The 21,220-nt window shown below is 50.4% G+C and overlaps 1 protein-coding gene across 6 annotated transcripts in view; it reads left to right on the top strand.

Moving 5' to 3' along the window:
* Positions 1-21,220, top strand: part of OTUD7A (OTU deubiquitinase 7A) — a 392,936-nt gene that overhangs the window by 351,429 nt on the left and 20,287 nt on the right. For all 6 annotated transcript variants that reach the window (XM_070496818.1, XM_044763182.2, XM_070496820.1 and 3 more), the window contains 2 exons: positions 1,023-1,150; positions 3,504-3,653. In XM_070496818.1, the coding sequence (XP_070352919.1) occupies positions 1,023-1,150; positions 3,504-3,653 (278 nt within the window). The remainder of the gene's footprint in view (positions 1-1,022; positions 1,151-3,503; positions 3,654-21,220) is intronic.

The raw sequence follows: 21,220 nt of genomic DNA, 5'->3' as shown, positions 1-21,220 counted from the left end.
ATTCAACAGCTGTGGCTGCAGGCTATGTGCATAGAGCTGTTTCCCAGGCCACCCCACCCTGTAATTTCAAGCGGAGCCACTTTTGCTGGCTCTGGCCCCATTGGCTCCAGTCCTCACAGACCTCCCTCTGTTAATTCTGAGCATCCCTCCCCCAGGTGCCCAGGAACAAGCCCTGGTGCCACCTGGGGGTCTTGTTGGGGCATTGCCACCTCGACTGGCACTGTGGATGGTGAAGGGGCCCCATCAAGCTGGGAGCTCTGGCTCTTTTGTCTCGATATGCTCTTCCCTTGGGGTGGCCCAATTGTTGAGGGACATCAAGGCTACAGCCTTCTGCCCAAATGTCTCGGTTTTGATGAAAGCACTTCTCGGAATCTACTCTTTCCCGGAGCCTGGGAGGAACATGAGCCAGGGCTGCAGGCTGGGGAGGGTCTCAGTAGTCTGGGTTGGGCATTCAGTCACTCCCTCTCCTCCCACTCCAAGGATTGAAATCCAGGAAGCCTTCTCACTGCCCTCTTCCATGGGATGAGTATTTCCTAGAAAGCCCCTCAGATCTTGGTAGCAATGGGCCCCCCCAGCCCCTCAGATGGGCCGGGCATGCCTGCGCCCCTGAGAGGTAAGGCTGCAGTCCAAGCTGCTGGATGTGGAAATGAGCTGAAGGGAAGCCTCCATCCCTCCTGCCCCCACTGTGTCCTTGTTAAGCGCCCCCAGATAACCAGCCCCCACGTTGCCACATGCTCTTGGTGGGCTGCTTCTCCCACCAGGGAGACTTCGTCATAAAGCTGGCTGGCAGCCATCACCGGCAGATTCTCGCTCATCATCCCCTGAGACCACCCAACCCAGGGTGGGGGTGGCAGTGGGACTCGTTCATCTGCCATTGGTGGGTGGTGTAGGAGAGAGGTAGCCTCAGATGGCTGTGATGTCCAGGGTCCATGGAGGTAAGATCCGGAGGGGAGGTGTTCTGTCTTCAACATCCCCCATCCTAACTCAGTCCAATGACAGCCTTGCTTTGCTTTGTCTCCTAGTGTGGACAACTCTGAGGACCCCGTGTACGAGAGTCTAGAAGAGTTCCACGTTTTTGTCCTAGCCCATATATTAAGAAGACCAATTGTTGTCGTAGCAGATACGATGTTGAGAGACTCTGGCGGAGAAGGTAAGGTTACACATAATAAAACAGATGTATTTCGTTCATGACCCAGAGTATAACATCCCAGCTAAGGAAGAGACAGCCTAACAGAGGGGTTGAGCTCCCAGAAGACCTCAGAGCCTCACTCTGTGTGGACAAAAATCACATTATTTCTCCTCATTTCTCCTCGACTCCATGTGTTTCTTTCCCCTCCCCAGTGGCAGGAGGGGTTACTCTTGGCCACCTATCCACCCTGTGTGTCAACAGCAGGCGGCCATGGGAAATCCGGCCAAGTGAGGGCAGCAACCAAACCCCAGGGGCTCCCAGTCCCCACCGTGGGGTGTCTGAGCGGCAGACAGCCTCCACCCCCCAGCAGAGCCGAGCTCTGTCCCCTGCCGCTGAGAGGCTCCAGTCCCTTCCTGCCCCTCTGCAGGCTGCATAAGTGTTAAAGAGAAAAATAGGGAGACAGAAAGCATGAAGTCGCTGGGCAAGGCTAGGGTGGAATCAGGAATAGGGGAGAAGGAGGAGAGAGCAGGAAGGGCCGCTTATTGCCTGCCCTCCCTGAGCCAAGCACTGGCTTGCACAGCCCCTTCAGCCCCTTTGTGCACATTCTCTCCCTTAGCCCTCACCACGACCTCCCAGGGTGGACACTGCCCTCCCTACTTTGCAGACAGGAAACCAAAGTTCAGAGAGGCTGTGCAATGTGCCCCCTGCCTCAGCTAAGGCTTCGGAGGGACCAGGCTCAACCCAGGGCAGGGAGCACTCGAGGTGTATGCTCCCTCCAGCCTTTCTGCTGAGCAGGAGGCAGGTCCACTGCTGGAGCCAGCAGGGCAGCCACGCTCTCTGAAGAGGAGGGAAGGAGGGGCGAAGGAGAGCGGTCCAGGAAGGTTGCCCCCAACACAACTGCCCCAGCCGCTCACTGGGCAGACCTCCCCTCCACAGCCTGCTCCCCCGGATGTTTGCATTTCCCCTTCACTCTGTCACCAGCATGAGGCAGCTCTCTTTTGGTGTCACGTTTCCCCTTTCGTCACTTCTCAAGGTCGCCTTGCTAGGTGAATGCTGGACAGCGAGTTGGCCAGTGTCTTATCCCTTAAGCTCAACTTAAATTAAACCTGTGCCTTAACGAAAGTCGTAGATCTTCCAGGGAGTCATACAAATTAGGATGAGGTTTTTCATGCTAAATCACAGTTGCCAAACAAAGTCTTATGTGGCCGTGGTTATCAGAGTGGGCAGGCAGCTGGGAGTACATCGCTCATGCCTAGACCCACCTCCAGCGACATGGGACTGCTGAGGTCTGCAGCCCCGGGGTGCAGAGCCAGGACTCTCATCAGGGTCCCTGGGCACATGGCCCTCTACCCTTCAGATCCCATGGGGCTGGGTCCACATTTCCTTCCATTCTACCTGTGCTCAAGGATGCAGCTCTCTTGAAGGTGGACCCACTGTGCATCTCAGCCATGGCAGAACTGCAGTCACCAGTGTAGCAGAGTGAGGGTGGGGGAAGGAACCCTAAGAGTTCATCGAAGACATCACTAAGGTTGATGATCCCTGCATCCAGCTCAAAGAAGAGCAGTGGGTCGCTGACTCCCAGGCAAGAGGCAAGGTTCTTTATGATTAAAAAGCAGATGCTGTGTCAGGGCAGATATTTCCAGAAATTATTGTATTTCAATAAGGATATAGGCTTTTTTCCCCTCTTTTTGAGGGACAAAGGAAATGAATAAGATTGTGTCCCGGTTGCTAAAGGAACCAATCCCCGTCTCTCATTTCCCGTCTGACTCACAACTTGGTACTGGAGCTTTCTCACTGAGCTTCTCAAAATGTGGAACAAACAGGTTCTGGAGAAGCATAAATGTCGTTCTGTATGCAAATGCTTTCATGAACACAGGAAAGGAAGAAGTACACCCAGCAAAGCGTGGGTTTCCAGGCAGCCTTCAGGGCACCTCATGGCTGACCATCTCAGACAAGCTCTTCTGATCACCTGTGTGGGTCTCAGAGCAGCAGGCCATCCTGGGTGGATCACAGCAGAATCCCCTCAACCCTGACCCTCTTGTTCCCAGGAGGAAGCTTGACAGGGCACAGGGACAAGCCAGGAGGACTCTGCCCAGGGAGGCAGGCAGGGGTGAGGGGTCCCCTGGACACACACAGGACTTGAGGTCTAATTGACCTGGCCCCTGCAAGCCTGTGCTTCCTCAGCCATCCCCAGGCAAGCACACCCAGCTTACAGCGAGGCCCCTCTGCTGTGGAGTGGGGCACCTGACACCCAGGGCTGCAGCCTGAGCCTGCCCTCCCTTCCCTCTGCCCTGTCACCTCCTCCAGGCTGGTAAGGGATGCCGTCCATGTTTCTTCCAGCTCCACATGCTCTCACCCTTGTTTGTGCCCACAGCATTTGCTCCGATTCCGTTTGGAGGGATTTACTTGCCCTTGGAGGTACCTCCCAACAGATGCCACTGCTCACCTCTGGTTCTTGCCTACGATCAAGCGCATTTCTCTGCCCTCGTGTCCATGGAGCAGAGAGATCAACAAAGAGAACAAGGTATGCCCGCTGCCGACTGAGAGACAATGTGTGCTGGAGGAAGGGGAGGGGATAGGAGGGCGTGGGGAGGCGGAATGTGAGCCCTCCCTGGGAAGCACACCCATGCACACTCAGTAATAATGGGTTTTATATAAAACTACAGTATGCGTGCATAAGTGATATCATTGAAAATAACAATGTCAAAGACAACTTTTAATTTAAAACATGAAGCAAATTGGGCCCAGCCCCACGGCCAAGTGGTTAAAGTTCCACATCCTCCGCTTTGGCAGCCCAGGTTCACAGGTTCTGACCCAGGGCACAGTCCTGCTCCACTCACCAGCCACGCTGTGGCGGCGTCCCACATACAAATAAATAGAGGAAGACTGGCACAGATGTTAGCTCAGGGCTAATCTTCCTCAAACAAACAAACAAAACAATGAAGCAAATTAATAATTCCACCACCCTTAGATAGCCTTTACTGTTCTTCCTTATCACATGTGTGCATATTCTATGAGGATGTAATTAATCGTAGATGTAAATTAAAAATAATAAAAGAAAAGCCCCTCTAGTGCAGGGGTCAGCAAACTGCAGCTCACCACCTGTTTTTGTAAATAAAGTTTTCTTGGAACACAGCCACACTCACTCATTGATATATTGTCTGTGGCTACTGCTTTTGCGTTATGATGGCAGACTTGAGGAGCAGCCACAGAGATTGTGTGGCCTGCAAAGACTAAAATATTTACTAACTAGTGCTTTATGGAAAAAGTTTGCCAACATCTACTCTAGAGGAGCTTTTGGATCAAAAGATTGATATTTCCATTTAAATCATTGCAAGTGAGTTTCCTGCTAGTGGCCATTTCAGTGCTGCAGAAAGGCTCACTGCACAATTCCACCCACCAGTCAGATAGACTCATGTGGCGCCTATCTTCAACCAACACATTCTGTGTCTGCTATGGAAATGAAGGATTTTCTTTGGAATGGTTGCTGTTTTCTCATGTTAACCACTGATGGATATGTGACTAGCTGAGCAAAGAGGGGAAAGTCTTCCTTTTGTCACTTGTTTCTGGTTTAGACAGAGAATCCCCCAGGAGACTAAAGGCAGGACTGACTAGTTTCAGGGTCCCTGCCACTGGGTGTGGTTCCAGGAAATCCGTGGTAACTCATCACGCAGAGATGTGAGTCCCGGAAGGAAAGGAGAGCAGGGCTGCAGCCGGCTGTACTGGGAATACTACATCACTTTTCTATATTATTTACAGACTTCTTACTTTGGCCACAGAAAAAAATACTTAATCCTTAAGGCCCAGGAGGCGTTTTGCCTTTTCTGTTGTCTCTTAGCTTTTGGCCGGTAAGTGCTGGCACCTCCCTCGTGGGTTTTGGCTCTTCTCAGTGGGCTCCTGCAGCTCTTGGGAGATGGGAGGTGCCCTTTCTCAGGGCTTGGCCTCCAGGCCAAGAGCTGGGCCACTCTGTCCAGTCTCTCAGAGTTCCTGCGGTCAAGGAGAAAGATGCGTCCCAGGGCTGGTCTCTGGCTACTGAGCAGGGGGATCAGATGCCCAGACCCTCCTCACAGAAGGCAGGAGTGCTTTGGGTGTTTTCAAGGCAAACCTGAAGGTGGCCTTTGATAAAAGGACAAATGTGGAGGGGCTCTCGCGCGGCCCCTCTTGGGGGAGTGTTGCAGAGGTGTGCTGGTTTCACCTCTGAAGACTTGTTTTTCCCGAAACAAGTTCTGGTCCCCGTGCTAGGTTCCGGGTGGCTGTGGTGGGCCGTGGTAGGTTCCGGGTGGGCTCCTGCGCTCTGCCCGCTGGGTTACTCCTCGGGGCTGTGCCTGTCCCTGCCTCTTGTGGCCCAGGCTGCACAGTGACCTGTCCAGTCCTCACGACCCACCACAGGGCAGGAGCTGTGGTGCCACCTTCTGCACAAGCAGAAGCAAAGCACATGTAGTGGCTCCCACAGCATGTCAGGTCCTCATGCTGGAGAGAACACACATGATGTGCAGACTTTACCAACACATCCTCTGTGCCACCCTCACTGAGCTGGTAGGTGCAGCCCTGCTCCCTGTGTCTCACATTGGCCTGGAGTCCAGTGGTCCTGCAGTATTTGTTTGGGGGTGGGGAGTACCAAGGGTCAGTTCGGTGAATGCATGTTAAGCACCTGTTACATCCAGGTTTGTGGGACCCAAATGTGACAGTCCCTGCCTTGGGGTCCTCACCACCTTGTGGGGGAGACAGGCAACCCCATCAAACCACCGTACAGGCAGGATGTGCGCCGAGCAGACACGAGCCCCATACAGGAGGAGCGCAAGTATTCCACCTTGGAAGAACAGACAGATGGGCAGACATAAGAGAGAGGTGGACTGCCATGTGTGATGTCCAGAGGACAGTGCCAGGGGATGAAACAGGCCTAAGCAAAGGTGCTAGGTTGCTGAAGGACTGGTGTTGGCATGGCAGAGCAAGGATACATGTAGGAACGTGTCATTTGGCTCAGAGAGGCCTGGGCACTGCCACTTCCTTGCTGCATGGCCCGAGCGATGCTGAGTGACCTCTCGGCCTGTCCCCTTGCCTGTCCGCCAGTGCAGTTTCACCCACCTCCCTGGGTGCTGAACCTTTCTCCTTCCTTCCCCCGCCTTCAATCCTCTCGCCCCTCCCTTGTCCTCTCCCCTTGCTTCTTTCCCTTCCTCTTCCTTTCTGCCCACTCTCCACATTTGGTCACTTTTCATTTGTCACGTTCAAGGACATCACCGCTTAATTATGAAGTGACCATCATGAGATGGTCCCTCCACTCACTGAAGTCCTCAGTGGCCTTGCTGCTCACCTCTAGGAACAGCATTGCCTGTCCCCAAGCCAGGCCTGTTCCCAGATCCTTAAATGTTTCTTCAAAGATAAAACTAAAGGCCTTGAGTATCTCCCTTCCTGGCCACCAGTGGTGCCCAGTGTCTCCCCAAAAGGACCTGCTGTAGGGGAGGAAGAGAGCCTCCGCTGTTCAGGGAACCTATCACCAGAGGAAGCCAGCTCCAGGGCTCCTGCAGGGTACCTTCCTTCTTTCCTGCCCTACAGCAGAGACAACAGGAGCCTTTCTGCAGACACCAGATCCTAGCAATTCAACTGGTGTTACCCCGTGGTTGGGGATGGTGGGGAGAAGCTGATGTCAGGACGCCACCCGGGGAACAAATTCAGCCTCTCTTCTCAGCCCTTATAATGCCAAGGAAAACGGAAGCAACCACAGAAAGCCGTGATATAAGACCCCAAAGGAAGATGTGCCCTGAATAGCATTAAGCTGCCAGGGGCTCAATGAGAAAGGGGCTGCTGCTGGTTCTATAACAGGAGTCCTGAGGTAGGTGGTGCATGGCTGGTGCAGCAACTCTGGACATTCTCAGGGACCCAGGCTCCCAGCCTTTCTCTGCTCCACCATTCTTGTCATGTGGTTTCAGCTTCATGGTCATAGGATGGGTGTGGCAGCTCCAGGCATTGTATCCAAATGCCTTCTTTTCCTGAAATTTTTTCTTTTCATTTGGGGAGAAAACCTTCCCCAGGACCTCATGCTGGCATCTTACTAACCAAAGCTTACTAACCAAAGCTGAGCTCCACGGTGTCCTGGCTGCAGAGCAGCCTGAGAAGTGAGTATAGCCAAGGAAGGAGGGGACAAGGTGGTTGGTAGGGGTTCAGTGAATCAGCTCCGAATCAGGGAGAGGGTGTGATGTTTCCAGGCAGTTCCATCTGGATTGTCCTCTTTCTTTCACCAGTGATGACTGCCTCACGTGGGGAAAGGCACAAGTCCAGAAATGAGTTCTTTACCAACCGGAAATAAACCACTGTCAGCTGTTGGGTTCTCAACCCCCTCAAAAGCCGTGGCACATGAGGCTGTCAATGCCCTGCTCCTTAAAAGAAAACTGGCTCTCTCTAAGTGCAGAGAGATAAGCAGGCTCTTCTTCCAGCCCCACTCAACACCTCTGGATCTCACAGTTCGGGGGCTGCCGTGGGTGAAGGCTGGTGCACATTGTACAGTCTAGGCAGTGGCTGGTGCCCCCATGGGAGGAAGGGGAGGGGTTGGAGGTCTTGCTGAAGGCAAGACCCAGCACCAGGCGGCTAACTTGACATGTACTTGTGCCTCCCACATCTAAATGCCACCTTGTAGTTTCATGTTAGGAGGCTTTCTCTCCTAGAACCCTGGGCCGGTGCCAGGACCCACCCGACAGGAGCGCGGCTCTGGACCCACAGCCTTCCAAGCCCTTCTGCCCTAAGAACTTGGCCAGGCACAGAGCTTTCACTCCCTTGATAAAGAAAGTCTCTTCAGCTCTGTGCCTTCAGGCTGTGTCAGACTCTGCCTCTAGAGAGCAGGCGCTTTTGCCAAAACAGGAAGCTTTTTACAGACACTGAAATCATACCCCTGTAGCATCCTCACATGCAAGGACAGACAGCCAGTGAGAGGAAAGTCAGAGGGAAAACCATCTTCCTCCTTCCTGGCCCTTTCCTGCTTTACCGGCTCCAGTGTTTTTACCATAAGCATCTTTACCACAAACAATTCGCTGTACAACTAATTAGCCATAAAGGCAATTCTGCCATAAAGGAGGAAATAGCTGGTTGATTGATAGTTTGGGTTTCATTTGGTTGCTTGTGGCTTTCATTTGGTTCATATGTTTTTCATTTGGTTACATATATGCATCCTAGTGCTTGAATGAAACTGATCCCTCTCTTAGTGAAGACATTTTAGCAAAAAAAAGAAAAAAGTGTGATGCCAAATGAGGAGACGAATCAACAAGAAAAAAAAAAGAAAAAACAAGCCAGCCCTGATGGCTTAATGGTTAAAGTTTGGCGCATCCACTTCAGCAGCCCGCCTTTGGTTTCTGGGTGCAGAATCACACCACTGGTCTGTCAGTAGCCGTGCTGTGGCAGTGGCTCACGTGGAAGAACTAGAAGGAATTACAACTAGAACCGTGTACAGCTGTGTACTTGGGCTGTGGGGAGGGAAAAAAGAGAGGAAGATTAGCAACAGATGTTAGCTCAGGGTGACCCTCGCCCAGCAAAAAAAAAGAAAAGAAAAAGGTATAATTCTATGAACAAAAAACTTAGAAGACAAAGTGCTTAGGTAACAACCCACAACATAAAATCTGTTCTTTGCACAGTATTGCCGTGAATCTACATATTTAAATATTCCAATATTTGTATGCAAATATTTTAAATTTTCATTTTTCTCAGCCAAGTCTTTTTAATTTTATTATTAATTTTTCATGTTTCATTACATCCTTTTGAATATCCTTCTTTTTATTTTTTGTGATTTTATCTTTTACAGCAAAATTGCTATATGCCAATTAGTTGTGCAGTAAACGTGCTTGCGGTGAAAGCACTTTGGGGGAAAATCCCCGGACCCCCTGTGCTGCCTCTCTCTCCACTCACAGGGTCCCTGGGGCCAGTTAGAAGCCCTTCGGCTGCGGGTCACCAAAACCCAACTCAGCGTGGCTTAGACAGGAAGGCGTTTGTTCTCTCATATACCCAGCAGTCTGGAAGCTGCAGGCCCCTAGGGCGAGTTGGGTACTTCAGGAACATTGGAGACAACCAGACCCCTCTGTCCCACCCTGCAGCTTCCTACCTTCTGTGAGGGGCAAGCCATGGCCACCCTGCCCAGCATCAAGCAGACCCTCCTTGCCCCAAACTCTCATGTCTGAGAGCATGGCCAGATCCAGGGCAGAAAGTATACACAAAGACCCTAGAGCATCTTGTCCTGGAAGAAAACAAGACAGCGTCAAGGACCACTAGGTGGTCTTGGAAGGACTCCTGGGCTGAGTGGCTGAGGCTCCTACAGGATGAGAGGGACAGTGAGGATCCTAACTAGAATAAGTGGAAACACAATGAAGAGACTTCAGTCCATGGATTCGTAATGATACTCGGGGAAACACCCACTTGGTACTCTGCAGGGTGCTCCTCCAGGCCATGTATAACTTTGGAAACTGGTAAATAGCAGGAAAGCATCAGCCAAAATCCTCTGTCTGCTCAGTGAACTGGAGAGGGCACCTCTCTCTGAGTTGAGGTATCCTGGCTTATGGAGGGAAAAGCAGTAGCACTGTTAAGGGCTGAATTCATATGTGGAAGTCCTAACCCCCAGTGCCTCAGGGTGTGACTGTGTTTGGAGACAGCATCTTTAGAGGGGTGGAGTAAAATGAGGTCATTAAGGCGGACCCTAACCCAATGTTACTGGTGTCCTTATGAGAATGGGAGACTAGGACACAGACACACACAGAGGGAAGACCAAGTGAGGACATAGGGAGAAGACAGCCGTCTACAAACCAAGGAGAGAGGCCTCAGAAGGAACTGACTGCTGACACCTTGATCCTGGACTTCCAGCCTCCAGAACTGGAAAAGAGTATGTTTTTTTGCTGTTTAAGGCACCTAGTCTGTATTACTTTGTTACAGCAGCCCCAGCAAACTAATTCAGACAGAATGAAAATACCACATTCTTCAAGCCCAAGTGAACAGATGAGTCTAGACAAAAACTGGCAAATATATAAACCACACATCTATGGACAGCTAATCTTCGACAAAGGAGCAGAGGGCCTACAATGGAGAAAAGAAAGTCTCTTCAACAAATGGTGCTGGGTAAACTGGACAGCCACATGCAAAAGATTGAAAATTGACCAGTCTTTTTCACCACACACCAAAATAAACTCAAAATGGATCAAAGACCTAAAGATTAGGCCTGAGACAATAAGTCTTTTGGAAGAGAATATAGGCAGTACACTCTTTGACATCAGTTTCAAAAGAATCTTTTCGGACACTGTAACTCCTCAGTTGAGGGAAACAATAGAAAGAATAAACAAATGGGACTTCATCAGACTAAAGAGCTTCTTCAAGGCAAGGGAAAACAGGATTGAAACAAAAAAACAGCTCACTAATTGGGAAAAAATATTCACAAGCCACTTATCCGACAAAGGGTTAATCTCCATAATATACAAAGAACTCACACTGCTTAACAACAAAAAAACAAACAACCCGATCAAAAAATGGGCAGAGGACATGAACAGACATTTCTCAAAAGAAGATATGAATATGGCCAATAGACACATGAAAAGATGTTCATCATCGCTAATCATCAGGGAAATGCAAATCAAAACTACACTAAGATATCACCTTACACCCGTTAGATTGGCAAAAACATCCAAAACCAAGAGTGACAAATGTTGGAGAGGTTGTGGAGAAAAAGGAACCCTCATACGCTGTTGGTGGGAATGCAAACTGGTACAGCCACTATGGAAAACAGTATGGAGATTTCTCAAAAAGTTAAAAATAGAAATACCCTATGACCCAGCCATCCCATTACTGGGTATCTATCCTAAGAACCTGATATCAGAAATCTCAAGAGTCCGTTGCACCCCTATGTTCATCGCAGCATTATTTACAATAGCCAAGACGTGGAACCAGCCTACATGCCCAGAAACTGATGATTGGATAAAGAAGATGTGGTATATATACACAATGGAATACTACTCAGCCATAAAAAAAGACAAAATTGGCCCATTCACAACAACATGGATGGACCTCGAGGGTATTATGTTAAGCGAAATAAGCCAGTCAGAGAAAGACGAACTCTATATGACTCCACTCATAGGTGGAATTTAGTATATTGATAAGGAGATCTGATCGGTGGTTACCAGGGAAAAGGGGGGATGGGGGGAGGGCACAGAGGGGGAAGTGGTGTACCCACAACATGACTAACAAAAATGTACAACTGAAATCTCACAAGGTTGTAATCTATCATAACATTAATAAAAAAAAAAACTGGCAAATATAGTGGAACTTGATTAAAAAAAAATGTTTTTAAAGCGCATCTTCAGAGTTTATTGGGATCAAGGAACGGTTCTCTTGCCTCTCAGATTCTCACAGTGTCTTTCCCACCTAAGATCTTGACCCGCTCAGTGTCCCAGACTCTTATGGAGGGTCTTTCCTCCCAGGCTGTCCAGGTTTGACCGCCCACCCACCCACACACACACTCCACAGCATGGCCAGCTGGGTGCCTGGGTGGAGGCATTACAAAGCTTGTGAGTAACTTCTGTTTGGGGTTCCAACCAAACCTGTAGCACTTCCCACTGAGGACCAGTCAGATCCAATGGCATCTGTACTTTGGCTTCCAACCCAAAATCAGAGCTAAAATGAGAAATATACAGTGCAGAGACTGTTGCCCTGACACTCCTCTGAGCTGCCACTTCCCCACAGAGCCACCAAGTCCAGGATGAGGCCGTCAGAACTTGGGAGAAGGTCCTGATCATCAGCCAGCCCAATGCCCCAGCTGTGCCCTGGGCAGGAGAGACTCGCACAGGGTACCTGACCAACCAAGGACACAGGTGGGGCTTGAATGCAGGTGTCCTGACTCCTACCTGGGACTTCTTCAACATGTCTTGGAAATTTAAGAAAAAAAAAAAAAGTAGAAGAAGAAAGAAAATGACTACTGGAAGGAGGTAGAAGGGGAAATCTCTGCTCACTGGTGAGAGGAAAAAGTGTGTTCCTACCACCCCCAGTGGCTCTTGGTCCCAAGAGAAGGCTGACAGGAGAGATAGGGCCTGGGTATCCCCTCTGTTTCCTCCACCTCCCCCTCCCTTCCACCACGCCTATCTCCTCCCGCAGCCTGGACCCACACCCAGGAGCAGAGAGGTTCCCCTCACACCATGCATGGCTGCTGAGCAGAGGCCAACTCCAGCCAGAGGCATCAGCAAGGGCAGGGTCAGCACGAAGACCTGGCCATGACCTGCTCCCCACAGGCGAGCTGCACACTAATGCACCTCTTTGGAGCTCCTTTCTCCCTGTCCTGCTATCCTCCCTGACTAGTGTGTTGTGACCAATAGATGGGATGTTTGATTGCTCCAGAGCAATTCAGATAGGGAGCATAAACTGTCACTCAACACGTCTGGATGAGAATTGACCATGCAAGCACTAAGTGAGGGGTGCAAAGATCAGGCAGCAGCTGCCCACAGAGCACAAGCAATCACATGGAGAGGAGCCTCGAGACCAAGAGGACTCAGAAGAGGTGGCGTTTCACAGCACAGACCCACACAGCGAGCCACTGGAGCCCTCGGGGCCAGGATGTGCACTGGCTGGTCCTGGGTCTGGAAGAAACCCCCTCAGCCCCACAGGGGAAGCCCAGATGTTTAGAACTTTAAAGGAGCTGACGTGTGCCCTGGGAGGCTGAGGATGAGAAGGCATCCCTAAGTGGAGAGAAGAGGGGAGAGCATTTTGTGTATATGGAGCCCAAGAGTCCATTGATACAGCAGAACTTCTGGGTTCAGATTATCTAATCTGGACATTTCTGGCTCAGTTCATCATCACCACCTTCTTGACCAACAGATGCTGCATTCAGATCCATTAGGAGCTTACTAAGTGTTTGTGAGCTCCCTGGGCCCTCAGGGGCCAAATGCTCATGCATGGGGATCCTGGGACCCATTAAAACTAATGGTGTATTTTTCAAAAAGTAATATTCTACAAGCTCTAGGAGATCCAGCCAGCAGATGTTTGGAATGTGGCTAATCCTCACTCTATTCCAGGCAGAGGAGTCTTCTCGCTGGGTGGTCCAGCAGAGCAAAGGGCAGGCCTGCCATTTACATGGTGGAGGGCACAAAAGCCTGCCAGGGATGCCAGGCATTCCAGGTCTGGGTCTGGGAGACGAGCAGCTGGCTCATGGTCTTGGGGACAGGCTGTGGGGGCTCCAGCTCTCCCATGTGTAAGTCACTTGGGCTTGAGCTGCAGGAAGGTTCATTTAACAAATATTCACTGAGAATGTATTGATGTGACAGCACAATTCCAGGCACTTGTGACCATGACAGTTAAATGGGATAACCTAGTGAGGTGAGTCCCTGGGGTTAGATTCCTTCCTTCCCAGGATCAGGCCCCAGTGGCAGCCAGGCCTCAAGCATGGGTCCAAGCAAAGCAGAGCCTCACCAGGTGACCTAGGCTCCTGCTGAGATGGCTCAGAAGCAGCCATTGCAAGCTCCAGTGCCAGGTGCCCCAAACTCAGGGACCGGTGTCCACAGCCTGGAGGCCTTTGGGAGGAGGGCCCAAGGCAGGCGGCGGTAGGGCTCTTTGTCATGACCCCAGTGCCTCCTCATGCCACACAGGATGCTGGGGCAAGAGAACAAAGTCCCAGCCTGTGCCCTCAAGTCACACAGCATCTCAGCAAGGACAGGGACATGGAAACCAGAGTAACACCACAGTTTCCAGGATGGCACCAGACATCCAAAATCAAGATAAGAGACTCTCAGACCTCAGCTGGGCTTCAGGCTCAGGAGCAAGCTGCCCAGACTGCAGAGCTCAGTGGGAGGCAAGAGATGGGAGACGGAGCTTCAGGACACCTGCTGATCCCCCACCCCCTAGTGTGGCTGTCACACAGCCACCATGGTGCCCCACCCCACGCAAAGGACAGCTTGTAGAGTGTGCCCCCCAGGCCTCCCAGCACCCCAGGACAGAAGCCAATAAATATAGTCATCACCAGCCCCAGACAGAGCAGTCATCTTGTCCTTGCATCTCAGGAACAATGATCTAGGAGCCTCGGAGTGAGATAAGAATGTATTCTAGGCTGTGACATGGGGCTCCCTTCTTCCCACCACCCCCATCCTCCTTCTCCTTGGCCCAGTGTGTCTCATCTGTGTGTGTCCAAGGTCCTGAAGGCTTAAAAATGCGGGAGGCACTATTTAAACCCCTCATCTAAGCGCCTTCCCCTGCATTGAAACAACCTTCTGAAAGAACCTGCTGTTCTCTTACAGCTCTCTCGGCCTCAGCCCAGCACTCCTCCCCTGCTGCTGAGGTCGGCCATCTTCAAATGCAGGAACCGGAACCGTCCTGTGCCCTGCAGGCTGGGGTTGCATGTGGGGAGAGGGAAGGGCTTGCAGTGGGAAGGTTTGGGGCCTCAGGGATTAGTCAGGTGTGGGCAAGCTGAGTGTGCGAGGCTTTGCCAATTCATTTTAGGACTTTTTAAATTAAAATTATGCGTGTTTTCTTGGTCACTTCCACAGATAAGGATCACCCTCTTTCTCCAGGGGAGGATGTTAGTCCTTTGCTCCCATGACACCCTGAGCCGTGGTCCTCCAGTGTCAGGAAGGAACCCCCATGGGCCTCCCTGCCACCACATTTTCAAATGGCCCCCTGGGGACACTCTGTAAAACTCAGATCTGGGCATCCTCTCAGAGCCTGGCTCAGGGCTGTCGGTGCTGGCTGCTGCATAAATGTGCGAGCTATGAGAAAGCAAACTGATTAACGAGAAAAACAGGAGTGCTATGTAGTTGTTCATCGAAACACAGAACCTTAGAAAGAACTTTGAAATCATCTAGCCTCTTCCTTTTACGACAAACATTTCATAATGGACTCTTTGTTATCCTGAAATGAAAATCATGGATAATATTACCTATTTTGGAATAAAATCAACTTAATACCCTAACATAAGGGAACTAAAGGAAAGTATCCTATAGTCTGCATTTCAGTCTGTAAATGTTCTGGCACAATGACGCCATGAGGCTCAGCGGAGCAGTCACACAGCCACACCTGTGTGTAGAATCCCCACGCCTGCCTCAGTTACCCAGGCAGGGCTACAGGCGTGCTGAGCTGGGGCCCCAGGTACACCGGGAACCAAATAAGGCCTTGCCCATCTACACAGCTGCTGCTCCCCCGTGACCTTTGGTGGCTCTAGAGCTGTGCAGAGCCCACGCAGTGTGCGCGTGGCGGCCACAGCCTCAGCCAACAGGTAGCAGTGGGCAGGGCGGGCCAGCTGCAGGGGCCTGGCTGGGTCTGCACCCCACAGTCACACTAATGTTTGTGTGTGCTTCCTGTGTGCAGGCACTGTTCTAGGTCCTTTCTGGGGGCAACTATTTATGCTCCTTGTTTTCTATCCCCACTTGACAGAGGAGGAAACTGAGGAAGGAGGGGCCATCCCCCGGGAATGGTGCAACCGGGGAAGGGTTGCTTGGACAGGTTGGTGGGCTGGAGGGTGGGGCTTCCAAAAGAGAGACTTGACCAAAGAGGATGGTGATCAGGGAGTGTGCATCTCCCAGAGAGGAGGTACGGGAAGTGGTCCCCTGAGTCAAAGCTTGCTTGGGATAAACCAGCATCTCGCACCTGGTGATTCAGGGACCCTCAGGACTGGAGAAAGTGGGAGGGTGCTTTGCTTCATGAAAGATGTTAATGCCATTTGTTTCTATCCTTTTTTAAAAAATCAATGTATAAGGTAATTATTTAAACAGTTTTTCCTCCTAAATTTTCCTCCTATTTGATGCACGGCTCATGGTTAAGTTAAATGACAATCTATATTTATTATTCCCCAAACCAAATATAATGTAACATTTTATTTCCAATCTATTTGACAATGAACTATGCTTTTTCGTACATGATTGATTTATAATAAATAGCACCCATCTTTTGTTAAGTAGAAATGTGTCTTAACGTGTTAGGAGTATTATTAAATATTCCATTTAAATGAATTTTATAATACAATTTTGTTAACATAGTGATCTAAAATAAAGTGATTTTGACACAAAATCACTTTTTTATCATATTCCAATCAAATTGGCCCATATGTGTACCTATCTGAATATAATACAGTATGGAGGAAATACTTAACAATGCCCATGATGGAATATTATAAGAATCAAGTAAGTCCATGGTGGCAAGAATGTTTTAGAAACCAGAAAGTGCCTGAAAAACGCAAATTATTTCCATTGTCTTTGCAATTAGCCTCCTTCTTTTCAGCTACTTTCTAAGTTTGCAGATTGCCACTGAAAGGTAAGCTCAGGATGAGAGTGAGGAGCGGGCTCTGCCTTCCCTGGTGGTCTGCAGCCAACCTCACTGGACCACACACAACATTCCTTTACTGCTCCTCCCAGAGCCCCCAGAGAGCAGCCCCCTGAGTAGTGGGCTCTGCACCTGCAAAGGCCCCTCCCTACAGGGTCAGAGGAAGAGTCTCTGGGGTGGGGGGCATCCAGACTTTTAGCTCAGACTCCTGCCCCTCAGAAGCTTGGGATTAGACAAGGGCTGTCATTTTTGACATTGTTGGTTCTTGACCCATGAACCTTGAAAAGGGCCACCAGGTGGCTAGGAGCTATGGGCAGGACCTCAAGGCTGTGGAGCTCTGTCCTCAGCTTGCAGGAGGATGAGCGGTCAGAGAGCTGGGTCTTGCTGACTAAATGCCCAAGAGAGTATTTATTCACCAGACTTCTGCCTACTGGTATCGTGCGCCACCCCAGGGACCATCGGGATGCCAGCTGTGGTCAACTATGTGGAAAGAACTAGCTGAACGTCTCTCACTAGTAAACCCAGGGGCCTGGAGAGACCGAAAGTGAAGTGTATGCCTCCTCACACCTCCCTCTGATGAGTCCCTTCCTGAGCTCTGCAGCAACCTGGCTCCCCCTCGCCCCCATGATTCCCCAAGACGTCCATGCCATGGGAGGAGCACCTCCAGGAACATACCAGCCACCATCTCCCCCCACTCTTGGATGGGCCCCAGCCCCATATCTGCATGATGTGTGGGTCTCTGCATCAGGCTATATCAGGCTCCTTGTGGACCTACAGGCTGCTGATGTGTGGTGCTGGAGCGAGACATGGCTCTCCATCAGCCCACTTCAGAAGAGGGGAGAGAGGCACAGGGCACCTGTCCTGTCCCCCTGGACGTGAGGAGTGAGCCTCTTGGTCGGCCAGCATGACAGCCTGGTTCTGCTCTCTGAGAAGACCCCCTTGTCATCGTCCCCCAGGGCTACATTTGATGCATGTATGAGGACACCCTGTCACCACTCACTTTGGATGCGAATTCAGAGCCCATGGAGCCTAAGGCATTAGGGACTGAACTTCATTAGCCTGAGAGTGTCTTTGGCAGTACAGTTCCCTTAATTCTGGCCTGTATTTTTTCCAGTTTTGTGAGTCTATTTGAGGTACTAGAACAAAACACCATGGATTGAGTGGCTTAAACAACAGATCTTAAACGGAAGATCTAGTGTCCTGGTTTGCTGATGGCCACCCTCTCATGAGCTCACATGGTGGAGAGAGAGAGGAAGCAAGCTCTCTCCTCTCTCTTCTTCTATGAGTATTAATCCCATTCATGAAGGCTCCACCCTCATGACCTAATCCCCTCCCAAAGACCCCACCTCCCAATACCATCACATTGGGGGTTAGGCTTCAACATGTGAATTTGGGAGGGACCCAAATATTCAGACGATAGCAAGTTTATCCCATAGACTATTAACCAAGCCAAAGATCATGTCTACATATGAACTTTAAGCTGGAGAATTTGTGTCTGCCACCTGTGGCCTTGCTGCTCTGCCTAGCCCCATCCTCAGGGTGGCCTCTGGCTTGAGTGCAGGACACCATCCCCATCTGACATGGCCCCTTTTATTCCTGAGGGGAGCTGCACAGGAGAGGCCCAGGACCCCCAGACAGAGGCGAGGCTATATCTCCCCCTCATCCTCTGCCTTCTAACAGGCCACCTTCAGCCTGAGCTCATCTTTCTTGTAACTCATGGCCGGGAAGCTACAAGCAATAGCCGACATATACAGCTCCCTGCTTTTGTCCTGTGTTTCCTAGCCCTGCAGCCTTGGGAAGCAGGGCTCTGTGTCTGCAGACACAATGGTGACCATTTGCCGGAGCATTTGCCCCCCGCTTCACAGAGGCACAGACTTGCCGCCCCAGAGCAGTAGAATTCTCACTCCCTGGGTCCCTCCTTCCACCACATGCCACATTGTAGGAACCAGATTCTATATCAGGAAAATTTAGGCTGCACATCAGAGAAAACAACTCAAAATCACACAAAGAATAAGGTGGGGGAGGGGGGGAGCTGTAGTCTTACATAACAAGAAATCGGGTGGTCAACAGTTGGTTAATTCGGTGACTTGACACTGTCATCAAAAGCCTGAGCCCTTTCTGCCTGTCTGCTTTCCTCCACTGGCTGCCTCTTGTCCTGTAGGTGTCCCTCATTGGTCAGGAGGACAGTGGTAGCTCCAAGCATCATATCCTCACACAAAACATGAAGAGGTCAGTAGAGAGACTGTCCCTTCCTTGGGTTTCTTTTTCCCAGGAATCCTCCAGCTGACTTCCTCTTACATCTCACTGATCAGATTTTGTCACAGGCTTTGCAAGAGGAAGGTGAGTCAACCGTGAATGGCTTAGAGCCACCCTGACCCACCCTTGTAGCCCAGAGGCATGGGGTCTGCTAGTGAGGACAAAGGGTGGGCAGCCAGTGGCGACTGCTATCCCTCCATGGCCCTCAAAAATTCCTCCCTCTCCCAAGACGTTTTCCAGAGGCCTCTGCGATAGCAAAATACCTCTTAGAAGGGGTATTTATCACACCTTGCTTTCTAGTTTACCTTTTCCAAAAAAGTTCCTTGTACATTTTTAACTATGCCCTTCACAAAACCCTAAGGTTTACTACAAGGGGGGCAGAGGTGGTTCCCAGTCCTGCTCCTTCTCTTGTCCACCCCACACTCCACAGTCATGGGGCTGTGACCTGCACCCCAGTCCTGCGCTCCTTTCTGCGACAGCTCACAGGTTTTACACTGGGATTGGCAAACGGGCTTCAGGGAGACACTGACCCAGCTGAAATTCTTTGCAAAATTATTAAGGTGCCTATAAGAGAGAAGTGCTCAGTAAATCAAAAAGTTAATATGTGTGTGTGTGTGTGTGTATATATACACACACACAGAGTTATATGTGTGGGGGGGGTATATTTATAAATGTTGCACATGTACCTGCACTGTTTTAAGCACACATGTACCTTTATTCCTCAGTTGTATGCTCAGGGGTGAAGGACGGGGACTCTGAAACCTGACAGCCTGAGTTAAAATCCTGGCTTGGTAACTAACTGCCTGGATGACTTTGGACAGGACGCTTAGTGCCTCTGGGCCGCCATTTCCTCTTCTGTCGGGTGAAGAGAATGACAGCAGCGACTCCGCAGACAGCTGGGGACCGTGGGAGTGGACTCCATGTAGAGCGTGCGTGTAAAGAGCACTGGACACCTTTCTGCTGGCACCTGGAGGAAGCATCTTTCCAGTCTGTTGTTTTGCAGAGGTCATTCCTCTTATGCTCCCACCACCGTTTCACTTTGGGTTTCTTTCAAATGGAGCAAAGCCCTGGGCACGAGCAAAGCAGTCTCCATGCAGCCTCCCAGGCTTTCACAGTGAATATGTCCAGTCTCTCTGGGCTGCCTCCTGCACACAGTGGTGTACCAGGGCCGGTCAGTGGGAGTGCCCAGGACCAGGGCAGGCAATAAGGGGGCGCATTGTCCAGAGAGAATTTTAAAGCAACAGTAAAACTAACTCAAAGTTGGTCTGCTGTGTATCATCACCATGCCCTGAAATTCTAAACAATATTGGTGATAAAACCCTCCCACTGGGGCACGTATGCCCACTGCCCACCCTTGATCTGCCAGTGCCTTGTACCTACACCTGGCTGGACTTGCCCTCTAAGGTATCCACTTGATTTTCATAGAAAGCACAACTCTCTTTCATGGGTTTAATGTGGTAAGTACTTGAATCGCATAATGACAGCAGCAGTGCGACCATGCTAGACAGGAGGGGACAGGCACAGCATGGCACTCTCACAGTGCACCAAGCACCAATCACCATGGGCCTGAGCAGGCAACTGCCTGGGGCAGCCCCAACCCAGCCCAGCCTCCTTAGGGATCCCTGGGAAGCACCGTGTATGTCCAGAGGAAATGGACAGCTTCCTGATAACCTGAGGTCCACTAAGAGAATTCCCGCTCAGGACATTTTTCTGGGGAAAATGCCTATGGGAAAGAAAGCATTGCCAAATCGGAACCCAGTGAGCAATGTGGAGCATGAAGCCACAGGCAGCTTCTCAAGCAGGAACTAGCCACTTCCCTTGAAGTAGTGGAGGGTAAAGGGCTTCCGTTACTTTGCACCTCAAGGTTTCATGAAGCAAATCCTCATTAAACAAGTCTGATTTTTCCCAGAGGCACAAGGACGCAAGGTCCTTGCCCAACCGGGGACTCTGCATCAGGCTAAGGAGACACTGGTGTGCCAAGGCTGTGGTGGGTGTCAGGAGCAGGGAGAGAAGAGGGGTAACAAAGACTACCTTTCAGAGGGTTCATGGTCTTCATTGGCCAGATCCTGAACATCTTGAGGCCAGATGTCCTCTCTTTCTCATCCCTGTGTCTCCAGCACCAAAACTCCTGGGAGGCATTTAATAAATGTTGAATAAATGAATGAGATTAGATGTTCCCAGTATACTAATTTCAGATAATTCAGAGAAAGGCAGTGTGGCATAGCAGTGGGGGAAAAAATGCACATTGCAGAGTAAGGCAGACTTGTGTTTAAATCACAACCCAACTGTGTCTTGGGCAAGTGACTTATGTACTTCAGGCTTCATTTCCTCTTCTGCAACGTGGGAACAAGAATCCTGTAACGGGTATAGGAATTCTAAGTAATGAACATAGAGCTCCTAACATAGTGCCTGGTACTGACAGAGGGCCAGACACGTAGATCACTGGAACAGATAGAGAACCCAGAAATAACCCCACACAGATACACTCAGCTGATTTTTGACAGAGAAGCAGAATCAATTCAATGGAGGATGGATAGTCTTTTCAACAAATGGTGATGATGCAATTGGACATGCATAGGC

The sequence above is a fragment of the Equus asinus genome, chromosome 2 (genome assembly GCF_041296235.1).
Source record: "Equus asinus isolate D_3611 breed Donkey chromosome 2, EquAss-T2T_v2, whole genome shotgun sequence".
NCBI classification, from domain to species: Eukaryota; Metazoa; Chordata; class Mammalia; order Perissodactyla; family Equidae; genus Equus; species Equus asinus.
This window is presented reverse-complemented; position numbering and strand designations above follow the sequence as displayed.